The sequence below is a fragment of the Octodon degus genome, unplaced genomic scaffold, assembly GCF_000260255.1.
Source record: "Octodon degus isolate 3935 unplaced genomic scaffold, OctDeg1.0 scaffold00004, whole genome shotgun sequence".
Taxonomy (NCBI): domain Eukaryota; kingdom Metazoa; phylum Chordata; class Mammalia; order Rodentia; family Octodontidae; genus Octodon; species Octodon degus.
The window spans coordinates 34241505-34254583 of NW_004524580.1; the positions used below are offsets into that span (position 1 = coordinate 34241505).

A 13079-nucleotide genomic window follows, 5' to 3' on the forward strand; every position below is an offset into this window, starting at 1 on the left:
AAAAAAAAAATCAATCAGTAAGAAATGCATTTGTTACGGGGGAAAAGAGAACCGTTCTCCACTGTTGGTGGGAATGTAGCTTGGTGCAGCCACTGTGAAAATCGGTGGGGGTTTCTCAAAAAGCTAGAACCTGAGTCCCATTTGACCCATTACACCTCAGCGATATATACACACCCAGGTTTACAGCAGCACAATCTGTAACAGCTAATTCTTGGCAACAACCCAAGTGCCCATCAACAGCAAAGAGAAACTAGAATAAGGGAGAGGAGGAAAGGAGCAGAGGTAAGAGAGCTATGCTACTCATTTCTCTTAGATCACTGAAACGAAAGCTTAGTGCTGATATTGTTTGGACAATTAAATGCCTATACTTTGTACACTGAATAATTAATTTAAAGGTAACAATACATGATGTACTAACCACTGTTACTCTATTATCTTGTTTTGAATTTTTTTTAAATAAAAATTTTTTTTAAAAAAGTCTGAATTGATACATTCTTCCACCTTCAACCATATGGTAATGCTAACCCAGGGTAAGACTGGACCCGTAGTGATTCTCCTGTATACAGCCTACTGAGTGCTGGGGTTACTGGCACATGCCACCATGCCCAGTCTCAAGTGCCTCTCAGTGTGCCCTGGGGGCGGGGTCCACACAGCAGGCCTGGGGATAGAACCCCCAGCCCCAAGCAGGCACTTTAATCTGCTGAGCTGCTTGGCCTGCCTGAACATCTGGTTTAACAAAAAGTCAAGAATACAGATGTTTATATGAAGATCTCTCAAATTTCAAGAGTTGGAAATTAACTATATTATTTAATGTTGTATGGATCAACCAAAACATCTGATTAAAGCCTTCTCTATTACTCAATTACTTATTCATATGTAAAAGAAAAAAAGGACCCGAAATACAGGGAAATAAGCCATCTATGGACAATTTCTGGAACTCAAGAAAGGTGCATACCATGAAAAGATGGTCTACAAATACATAGTTTAAAATGTACAGTTAATTCTAAGTAATTATAACATGTAGTTATAAAAGTTTGATATAATTGTTGAAAGTTTTTTAAGGGATGGGGGAAAGGAGGGAAAATGAGATTGGCATGATGAAAATACACTGCACGCACATATGAAAATTCCACAATGAACCTTCATATTTTTAAAAATCAATGTATACCAATAAAGTATACAGGAAAAAGTTTCTAAAAATACAGTAAATTAATAAAGAACTAAAATTTAGACACAGGAAAGAGAAAAGAAAAAGTATATTAGTGTATTTAGCTTATGGGGGTAGGCTCACAGAGAATATTTAATTGTTTTTTTTTTTTTTGATACTGGGAATTGAACTCAGGACCTTGTGCTTGCCAGGCAGGCACTTGTGCCACTGAGCTATACCTCTGGCCCAATATTTAATTCCTAACTGTTAAGATAAAATTAGTTTCAAATATTTTGCTAAAAGTTTTAATTGGACAGGTAATATAGCTCAGCAGTTGAGTGTTTGCTTAGATGTGCAAGACCTGGACTCACTCTCCAGCACTAAAAAAAAAAGTAACCACTGATAAAACTACAAAACTGCTATGTACCAAAGGAAATAAAAAGGAGAAAATTCAAAAGAAATTTAGAAAAAATAAAACCAATAATAAATAAAGCAAATAATAAGGTTAAGAATAAAACCATAAAATTAGTGATAACAATAAATGTGAATGGATCATATTCTGCTATTAAGAATTATAAACTCAAAGGGCCAGCCAGATAGCTCAGCGGACTAAAGCACCTGCTTAGGCAGATGCAGCAACCAGGGTTTGATTCCTAGTGTGCCGTGCTGGCCCCACCCCAGGGCACACTGAGACGGCAAATGAGACTGGGTATGGTGGCTCACACCTGTAATCGCAGAGCTTGGGAGGCTGAAAACAGGAGGATCACTTCAAGTCCGATCTGTGTAGTGAGACCCTGTAGACTTTGTATTAAATACATTAAAAAAAAATTATAAACTCAAATCAGGTTAAAAATTGGCAGGTGCAAGTATGCTATTTATGAGATAAAACAAAACTAAAACCAAAGCTATATGTGACAAAAACAAAGAGAAAGTAGGGGTTGCAGTATTAATACTTTTCAAAGGCTAAAGCACTCAAAAAAGGAATAAGGAATAGTGTATGAAGTATTTGCAAGTCTAAGGGATCAGTGTGAACCATGATCTGCTCTTGTGAGCCCCACAGACGAACAATGACTTTTACATTTTATCTGTTTGTTTTGTGGTACTGGGGATTGAACCCAGGGTCTTAGCACAGAGCTACATCCTCAGCCCATTAAATTTTTTTATTTTGAGACAGGTTTTTGCTAAGCCATTAAACTGCCTAGGTTGGGCTCTAATTTGCCATCCTCCCAGAGCACCAAGATTACCAGCATGTGTCCCCACACTCACTGACAAATGTTTAAAAGGAAACATTTTAAAGAATTGTATAGAAAGAGTCCAAAACAGAGACCCTATGTATGGCTCATAAAGCCTGAAACATTTACTGTCTAAAAAAGAAAAAGTTGCTACTTAATCTTTTCTGTATGGGAGTAGCAAGGTATCCGAGACTAGAAAATTCATAATGAACTTAAGTTTCTTTGGCTCACAGTTCTGGAGACTGGATGATTTACGTTTAAGGCAAGTGCCTTCTTGCTGCACCATCCTACAGCCGGGGCGGCAGGCAGGGAGCACACACACCACGGAGGAGGGGTCGATTCCTCCTTTCATCAGAACCTGCTCCCGGAAGAACACCATTAGTCCAGCAGCCATCACCATCTGGTCGACAGCACTGACTCCACGCTGACAAAAGGTAGAGCTGCTGTAACTTACAAATATGTTAAGCATACTGGAGTATGCTAAGACTTCAGTCACATACACAATAGTGCCTTGGCTCACGAACTTAACTGGTTCTACAATTTTGGAAAAGACAGCCATGTTTGTGTTTGTCAGGAAGATGGTCAGTCATGTTTATCACCTGATGCAGAGCTCACAAACAAAAATAAAGCGTTGTCACATGCTATTATTTTCAAACCAAACTGCAAACAAACGCGTCCGTGAACTGAGGTGCCACTGTACTGCCTTTTCCTCCTTAGCACGTGGCATTAGCATGTTGACACTGGCCTGTGCAACTCCCATGCGATTATTCAGTTGAAACGACCAATCTTTTCTTTCTTGGTTTCAGGGCTGTATATTGGAAAACCTTTAAAATTCCTTTCTATTTTCTTCTACCTTTATTGTTGATATTTTAAATTTGAGACACCTGAAAATTACCTTTCCTAAGGCATGGCTGTGGATAGGAGAAAAAGGACATAGGAGAAAATGACAAGAATCTATACAAGAGGAGAGGAGAGCATAGACTAATGTGGAGGAGGTTGCTGGAAATGTGCAAGGGAGAAGAGGAAGAGGCCGGGCAGGAGGTGATGAGGCCGGAAATCTCCCCTCTCCCCCAACCAGACAGAAAGTGGACAGCGTCATGATCTGTGCTCACTGCCCACCACCGCCACCCAGCACCACATCAGAACCAGACATCAAAGGGTCCCACCTGCGCACGGTCTAAGGCTCTGCCTGGTCACAGGCTGGAGCCAAAACACCCCTTTCTCTTTATAAGCAGATAGGCCCAGGCATTTGTTATAGTGGCAGAAAGCTAACAAGTACACAAAATACATTTTATAGAGCAAACGACAGGTATAAAGAAAGGAAGCAACAGGCCGTACGTAAATCAATGAAGAACCAACATTCTGTACAACTAAGGTTAAGAAGAGCTACACTCAGCCACGTCACTGAACTCTCCTACTGTTCTAACACCTTCTCATTTCTCCCAGATATTCTAGGTTACAATCATATCACCTAAAAATAGCAGTAATTTTACTTCCTCTTCCTTTTTACACCTCTTACACCACAGTAGGTTAGTGCCTCTAGCACAGTGACACACAATAGCTGGCATCTCTACCTTGTTCCAGACTTCACAGAGCTTCTAACTTATCCATCAGGAAGGGTGCCGGCTTCTGAGCTGACTTTATACACACAGGCACCATCTATTTCGGGCCGAGCACTGGTTTTTATTAAGAACTGTGTCTTAATAAAAATGTCTTTATCCCAGCACATGTTCTCACTTTCTACAGTTTCTGTGTGAATACCTAGCTTGCAATGACTGCTCGACGCCCACTGCCCACCACCTAGACTCTCTGCACTTCTTTCCCAAATTTCTAAATTCCAAACTGACACTGAGTGGGTCAGATGTACACCTTTAACCCAATAAACCCTCAGACAAAAAGAGGAAAAAATAGGTTACAGGCAAACAGCCACTAAAATGGAGGCTAAGTTCACCTTCTAGTAAGGGTTTTGGTTGATATGGGCAGTCTGATGTCCAACTAGACAGGCATATCTATCTCACAGCCCCCTGACCCAGATTACCTTATGGGTGAATTATAGCACATCTTTACAGGACCCAAGTGCTACACTCTATGCTGTCTATATGGGTCAAGAACATAAAAATGATAGAAAGTTACCAACTTACTTATAGGGCTAATATGGTTCCATTATCAAAACCTAACAAAGTCAGCTCCCAAGGGAAAGCGTCTATGAATCAGTCACACCTAGGAGCACAGAAACAAAGGCTGGCGCTCTTGGGGTCCTCGGCTGCCTGTCGGTCTCCGGGCCACCCTCACGGGCCTGTCGGCCCTCCCCTTTCTCTCTCTTCTGACTCCTAGTATCTGCCCACGTTCCCCCACTGCGTGGGTAACCTCGACACATACCCTAAAACAACAGGGCCAGAACAGGCCAGAACTCTGAGCCACCATGGACCTCCTCTCTCTGTGCTGAGTGCTCAGGCATCCGCTACACTAATGGAAAGCTGACACAGATGTTAAAGCTTATACAAGATAAGCATACACAGTTACACATATATGCATATAAATGCATTCATATTTTCAAACTATTACTAGTGCTTCTTAGAGAAAGTGTTATGAAAACATTTCACATCATTTGAACTCTTTAAGATGACTATCGGAAAATTTACATCTGAAAACTGAAAAGCCTAGAAAAAAGAACTCAAGATAGACAAAAGTTGCACGCACAATTAAGATGACATTTCAACCAGGCATGGCGGCACACACCTATAATCCAGCACTCAGGAGACTGAGGGAGGAGGATCATTGTTTGAGACTAGCCTGGGCTACAAAGTGAGCTCAAGGCCAGACTGATGGCTTTAGCACTAACGATATAAACAATAAAATTCTGAAGACAAAACACAAAACTTTCTTTTAGAGACAGAGTCTTGCTGTGTCGCCCAGGCTGACCCTGAACTTACTGGGTTCAAGTGATCGTCCTGCCTCAGTCTCCTAAATTGGTGGGACTATAACCATATGCCATTGCAACCTATGCTACTTTTTATATAAGTGAAAAACTGCTATTTGATTTCTCACAATCCTTTTTTTAAATGTGTTCATACATTTCCCTAATTTTAATTATCCTCTCTCAAAATATTATTTCCAATTAAATAGATACCTAGTTCCAATTTCTCTTTCAAGTTTATGGAAAAATGAAATAAAAACAAAATGTTAGTAAGATAACTAGTTTGATTTTGTTGCTAATATTGAGGGGATAGTGATAGAATAAAAGAAAAATGGAAAAAATAGAGTTAGTAGAATCTCCTTTTTAAAGTGGTATTTTTCTTTTTATCTCTAGGTAACCCTACTGTTTGGTATTCCTCCATTTTCTATCATTATAACAGAATACCTGGAGCTACACAATTCATAAAGAAAAGGATTCTTTGGCTTATAGTTCTGAGGCTGGGACAGCATCAGTCTCCAACCTGTCACAGCCTTGCAGAGGAGCGGAAAGGGGTGCAGCCTGAAACACACCGAGGGCGGCTGGGCTGGGCTTGCACCGGTCAAACACCAGGGCGCAGGAGAAGACAGTAACATCTTCCGAAGGTTCAGCTCCTGGCACTGCTGCACTGGCGACGAAACCGCAACACCACTTTCACCCAACTGTAGCGCCAGTTGCAATGAATATGCAACCGGATCAAATAGAAATATGTGAGAATCAGTACTATCTCGTAAAGCACTAATAATTATTTTGGTATTACCATCACATAAGTCATACCAATCTGGACCTAGGTCCTTGGCAATTTTATCATTAGTAATAAAACTGTCAGCAACATGATTAACCAAATGCCCTCTGTGCCAACAACATCACAGTGGCCATCCTCACTGATGGCCAACTTCAGTTTGAGAAAAATGAAGAACAGATGAGTGGGGTTTTTTTGTTGTTTTTTTTTAGTACTGGGGACTGGAAGAAGAGTCCTATGCATGCTAAGGTAAGCAAAAACTATCACTGAGCTATATCCCCAACTCTTCTTAAATTTTACTTTGGAGCCAGGGTCTCACAAAGTTGCCCAGGCCACATTCTAACTTGGAATCTCCTGCCTCAGCCTCTGGAGTAGTTAGGATTATAGGTATGTTTCCCAGCCAAGTTACTGCTTCCTTACACACCCGCTTCTTGTTCCAGCTAAAGTTCTAGGCATACCAAGAACCAGCTGTGCTTCACAAATCTGCTTATAATAGCTGAGCATCTTACTGTAATCACATAATTTAATTAAGTTGTATATAAAAGGTCTAAGTGTAAGATGAAATTTGTTTCACTAAAGACTAAACTAAATGCTTCCAATAATAGGTGTATCACTAAAAGTGTGTCTAATCAGTTGGCTGTGGGGAAGACAGCTACCAGACTGGAAAAAAATGCATTAAAGGAATTTTGTTGTCCAGTTGGCTTCACAAGGGCCTTAAGACATGAAGAAAATGATGGGCAATATCAAGAACACAGATGTAATTTATGCATAAAAGCCAACTGAAACTCCATCAACAAAATCAGCAGTCATATTCATCTACACATTGGTTCACATGGACAGACAGACAAGCTCCTCACTAAATGTTTCCTGAATGAATGGAAAAGAAGTGACTTACTGAAGGTCAGTCCTATTGTTTACCAGGAAAGCAGGGATTAGACCCCTGTTCTTAGCACAGCCACATGCTCTAAAAGCACATTGTTAAGTTACTCAAAGAATCCCAGGGGGGCCTGCAGGTTAGCTCAGTTGTTTAAAAGCGCCTGCTCATGCAAATGCAATCAGGCACAGGATACCATGGTTCAATCCCCAGCTCCACTTGCCTTACCAAACCGGCCCTTAAGGTTGCCTGAGCCAGCCAAAAAGAAAAAAATTCCTTCTCAACTTTAAGGCTGGCCAAATAGCTCAGCAGATTAGGCTTAAAGCACCTGTAAGCAGGACCATGGGCGAGGGGTTCAATCCCTGGGCCCCCTAGGGGCGCACCAAGCCAGCAACTGAGACTGGGCATGGTGGTGTGTGCCTATAATCCCTCTTGGGAGACTGTAAACAGGTGGATCACTGTGAGTCTGATCTAGTAGTGAGACCCTAAACACCCTGTAGACCCTTCCCTAAAATAAAAAAAAGAACCCCAAATCCAGGACTCAGCTTGTCTTTACCATTTATTTTCTGCTTATCACCCCTGAACCTGGTACACTGGGTCTCAACAGTAAGTATGGCGGCCTGCCCAATATTCCACTTCAGCCTCCCAGGAAGTCCGCCTCTAGCACTTCTTCCCTCTTCCACAGAAGCAATTTGCACGGTCCAGCCTGTAGGCTTTAGGCAATATCCATTAGCTGCCTTCCACCCTTATGGCTACACTGAGGGGCTCTTCCAAAGTTCACCAAAGCCTTCCATTTAATTTTCAATATGGTAAAATATTCATATAAAGCTATAGATTTTTGTTTGGACTTCTGGGCAGACATTGTTTTGCTCACTTTTTTGTTTTCTGTTGTTGTGATTTTTTAAAAACTGCATCTACTGCTACTGTCATTGCTATATTTACCACCAGAGGACAGCCTGTCTGGGAACCCAAGGCAGAAAGAAAGAGTAAAGCACAGACAGCAAGAGAGACCTGCTCCCAGACCTCTTCTGAGCCTGTTCTCTACCCATGTCAGCTCCGGTTTCTCTCGGATGCTTCAGCTCCACCTGCTGATAAACCCTCCTTTGCTTGAGTGCATCTGATTAAAGAAACCAAGCAGCAAAGAGCACTAAGCCCCTCCTACTTTTGCATGCACCCATCACTCCACTATGCAAACCTCCGCCACGGGCTCAGAGCTCTATGCCTTTCCTTATGCTGTTCTTTCCTTCTGGAACTCATTTCCTGGCTTATAATTCTTTTCTTTCTTTTGCTAAAATGTACCTCAAACTTTAAGGCTTAGTTCAAATGCCGCTGAAAAAATTATCCAAAATAGGAGAAAAACTATATAAAACAGGCCAGTTGTACCACAATTTAAAACTCTACTATGGTTTTTTGAACTTTAAGGGAGGAGAAAAAATGTCATTGAAGGATTTGAAAGCATAAATTATATGATCAATTTTTCTATTTTAAATGATCACTGTAGTTGCTGTGCAGAAAATGAATTAGAATAGACAATGAATCGTAGATTTCTGTAGCAATTTAAGCAAACATAATCAGTGACACCAGCAAACTAATGAAGAGAGAAGAAAGCACTTTTATCATTGTTTTCTTTCTGAATAAGTTTCTCTCCCTACTGTCAACTCCCTGAAAGCAAAGAAATAATCTGCTGGCTATCTTTTAACCCACAGACATAAGCAAAGTGACTGACACACTTTGCAGGGATTCAAATATTTGTTAAATAATGGATGAGTAATTAACATTAATCTGCTACTTTGAGGAGGAAGGATTATATGAAGGCCACGCATGCTATGGTCTAAATGTTGGGTCCTCACAGATTCTTCTGTTAGAACCTCATCATCAACGTGACAGTGCTAAGAGGTGCTTGGATCACGAGATCTGTAACCCTATAGGAGGCCTGAGTTCACCTTTGACCAAGTCAGGACACACAGCTACACCTAGCAGCAGAAGGCTCCTGCTAGATGCAAAGTCTGCTGCAGCCTTGATTTTGGGCTTCCCAGCTCCTAGAACTGAGAGAAGTACATTCCTAGCGTTTATAAATTCCCCAATCTAAAGTATTTTGTTACAGCAGCCTAAACCAAGACAATACCAATATTCACACATGAAAGCAGTAAATACTAAGAGTGTGTGAAAAAATGATATAGGAGCTCAGATTACTTGAGGCCAGAAAACAGAGAATGGTATTACCAAAAAGGTAATACATTTTTGGCAGGGTCTTAAAGAACTAGTTTTTTTGTGTGTGTGCGTGTTTCAGTGCTGGGAACTGAGCCCAAAGGTTCGTACATACTGGACAAACACTCTCAGTGATTTATTTTGAGACAGTCTCAATAAGTTGCCCATGCTCGCCTTGAACTTAGGATCCTCCTGCCTCAGCCTTCAAAGTAGATGGGATTATAGGCATGTACCACCATGCCCAGCTAGAATTTTTTTTTTAAAGAGAGATAGTCTCTTTATCAAATAGTGCTGAAAGTACTGTCTTTCTGAAAACTAAAACTAGATACACGTCTATAGATGGATAGATGTCTATCACCATGCACCAAACAAAAGTCAAAATGGACCAAAGATCCACATATTAAAACAGAAACACCAAATTTACTAGAAAAGAAGAGGTTGTAATCTTGAAGACACAGGTGAAGGCAGAGACTTCATGAAAAGTTCCAAAACACAGGAAAGCATACAAAGAATCAGCAAAGATTCTTTTCTTTTCTTTTCTTTTTTTTTTTTTTTTAAGGTAATTGTTCAGGCTTTTTCCCCCCATAAATTAGAATTTTTTCAAGTGTATAATTTAATGGATTTTTATCAAGGTTTGCAGTCATTGCTTTCTAGAACCTTTTCATCACTTAAAAATAATAAAACTTTAAAGCTGTGCCACTTAGGTATCATCTCCCACTTCCCCAGCTTCCCCAGCTAGATGGCCTCAGCTCTACTTTGTCTCTGGCTGCCCGCTGCACACATTCTGTGTGACTAGGTGGGATGCGTACATGCGGAGTTCAGTGGCTGGCTTCTTCCACCCCTGGACTCTCCAGACTCACACATACATGACATAGCATGACCTATACATCATGCCTTGTGATGGCCAAACCAAGCCTACAATAGGGATTCACACTTTTTAATCCATTAATCAGTTGCTAAATATTTGGCTTGTTTCTTCCTTTTGATTATTATGAGTAATACTTCTACGAACACTGCTATACACTTTTGCATTAATTTTTAGAATTTCTATAAAAATGTGGATTTTCAGGGCTAAATTTATTCAAATTGAAGTACAATGTCCTTAAGAAATTCAGTGTTAAAACACCCTCTTAAAGAGGAAACTGATGACAACATGAAAAGGCTGTTTTGTTAATGCGCTTATTTGGTAAAATAACTATTTTTTCTCTTAATTCAAAAAATCTAAAAAATATTATTTAAAGGAAATACAAGATAGCATTTAAGGAAAACGAGGAAAGTTTCCCCGTGGAGTTGAGGTGACATGCTGCAACTAGAAGAGGAGAATCCAGGCTGAAAAGTAGGTCCTAGACACCAGGCAGAGGAGTCTAGGCAATATCTTATTAAGGTAATAACCAAATTAATAAATGTGTTTAAATACAAAGTTATTAACTAAAAAAAATAGTGGGCTAAGAAAAGCATTGAACTGGGTGAAGTCTTGGTCACTTCATAAAGACTTCCCTCAGCAGAAACCAACACAGACAAGACTGAGAACTTGCAAATGCCAAGAACAGCACTTCCTTGTCAGTCCTCGTCTTATGTGACTTCTCACCTTCACCTGACACAGGTGAACTACTCTCTCCTCCTTGCAGTACTGTAACCTGGCTTCCTACTTGAGTTCTTCCACAGCTACTCCAGTCTGAGAATTGAGAGCATGCGTCACTCAGGCCTTGAACTGTCTCCTTAAAATTCTATTTTATTTTTTTGGTGGTGGTGTGGGTTGAACCAAGAGTGTCCAGCTGTATCTTTAGCCCTTTTTATTTATTTTGAGACAGGGTCTGGATACGTTGCCCAGCATGGCCTTGCACTTTCAAAGGCCTGTGAAGCATGTTCCACTCACTTTCTTAATCTTCTCATGCAGTCTCATGGATCCTCTAGAATGCAGCTCCAAACAGGGTGAGGATTTTTGGCTATTTTATGTGGAATCCCTTATACCTAAAGCAGCACCTCGTACGTGGTAGATGCTTGACAAATATCTGTTCAGTAAATGGATGAATAAATGGCTATTTATAATCTATGAGCTATAAACCCCTCAATTTATATTCCCTGTCTGGATCTACGTCCTGAGCTCCAGATAGATCCAACTGTCTATTTACTGTCTCTACTGAGATGTGCAGAAAGTATCTCGACCTCTCCACGAAGTCCAAAACAGAATGCAAGCCACCTTCCCAAATGCTTTAGTTTGTTAGCACAGTGCAGTCTACTTCTAGTTCCTGGGGTCGACACTTTTGAAATCACTACCAACTCCTTTTCTTTCTCGTATGCCACACATCCAGGCTACCAACAAATTCTGTGCGTCCTGCTTCAGCGTCTACTTCTCACTGCCTCTCCGCAATCTTTCACCTGGAGGAATGCAATGGTTGTCTTCCTACTTGTTCTTTTCCACTCCCTAATCCAGCCTGTTCTTAAACCACAACCAGAGATTTTTTCAGACTTAAGTCAGACCACGTCATCTCTGTTCATAATCCTGCAATTATTTCTATTTCACTCTCAGTAAAAGCACAAGTCTTGATAACCGCTTATAAAGCTCTATTCCGTCTGGCCCTATTACAACTCTGACCTCACGCCTCCCACTTTCCACTTGCGGCGCTCCGTCATACTGGCTCCCTCTGCTGTTCCTTCCAAAGGTCAAGGCCAGCTCACGGCAGGGCCTGTTCCCTTACTGGTCCCTGAGCCCGAAGGTTCCCCTCCATACTTCCCCTGCTCTGCAGTCACCTTCTCTGTGATTTTCACGTGGATCATCATACTTACAACTGCAACCCAGCCCTACCCTTGTTTCATTATCCCTTTCCTCTGCCTTCTCTTCCGCCCCACACTCATCACCACCTGAAATACTAAACATATATTTTACTTCCCGGAACACAAGCTTGCAAGAGGACAACACTTTCACTCTATTCCTTCACTGCCATGCTCTGGACAGTGAATTCGCCGCCCGACCTACAGGAAGGGATGAGTAATCCAGCCCTCCAAGAAACGCTCTCACTTCCACCAGGGGGCCTAACAATCTGCTAGCCCGGATTCCCCAGGGAAAGATCATAAAACGTCGCTAGGATTTCGCCCAATGCAGATGCCTAGAAGGACCACACTCTGCCTAGAAAGAAAAAAACTGTGCTTTGTCGTGTCAACCACAAGGAGGAGTTGGAAGTGCTGAGCGGAGAGGAAACCAGCCGAGGCCGTTTCCCCTGCTTTTCCTACAGTAACCTCCAGGGGGAAGAAAACTGGGTTTGGAACTCACTGTACCAAATGAATGATTTTTCTTTATACTACGACTTATGAGACACCCAGAACCGAAAACGTCACAGCCACAATCCTCTCAAGGGCCACAAAGGAGTCAAAGGACTCAGCCCCTAGGCCACTGAAGTCCGGGACAGCTTTTTTCTCCCTAACTCCACCACTAGATGAGTCGCAAACCGGGGATCGATCTCCGAGGGGCACGAGCTGCCGCGAAGGCCAGCGTGCTCCGGTACCGGTCCTCTCCGCCCGGGCGCTAGGAAGCCGATTCTGCTCCGCGTTCCCAGCACCTACGACCCCGAACCGCTCCCAAGCCCGCGATCCTCCCAGGCGGCCCCGCACTCACCGCCACCTGTTGATGCCCACATTGGAGGAGCCGGCGAACCAAGGGTCGAGGATGTAGACGCAGCGGATGGTGTCGGCGCCCCGGATGCACTCCTTCAGCGCGGGGTTGTCGTGGAGCCGCAGCCCCTTGCGGAACCAGTGCACGGCGTTCACCCCCATGCCGGGCGCCCACGTCCAGCCGCCCGGGAGTCAGAGGCTCGGAGCCCGGCTCATGCCCGCCGCGGCGGAAGCGAGGCAGGGCGGCCAGGCCGGGGGCCGGGGCTCGAGCCCAGTCCCTGCGCCGTCCTCAGGAGCCCGCGCCCGCCGCGCTC

The 13079-nt window shown here is 42.5% G+C and overlaps 1 protein-coding gene across 2 annotated transcripts in view; it reads right to left on the reverse strand.

Annotated features, from left to right (window-relative positions):
• Nucleotides 1-13073, reverse strand: part of Cry1 (cryptochrome circadian regulator 1) — a 56031-nt gene extending 42958 nt beyond the window's left edge. For both annotated transcript variants that reach the window (XM_004623931.3, XM_023717150.1), the window contains exon 1: nt 12770-13073. In XM_004623931.3, the coding sequence (XP_004623988.1) occupies nt 12770-12927 (158 nt within the window). In that variant the 5' untranslated portion in view covers nt 12928-13073. The remainder of the gene's footprint in view (nt 1-12769) is intronic.
• Between the last annotated feature and the right edge of the window lie 6 nt (nt 13074-13079).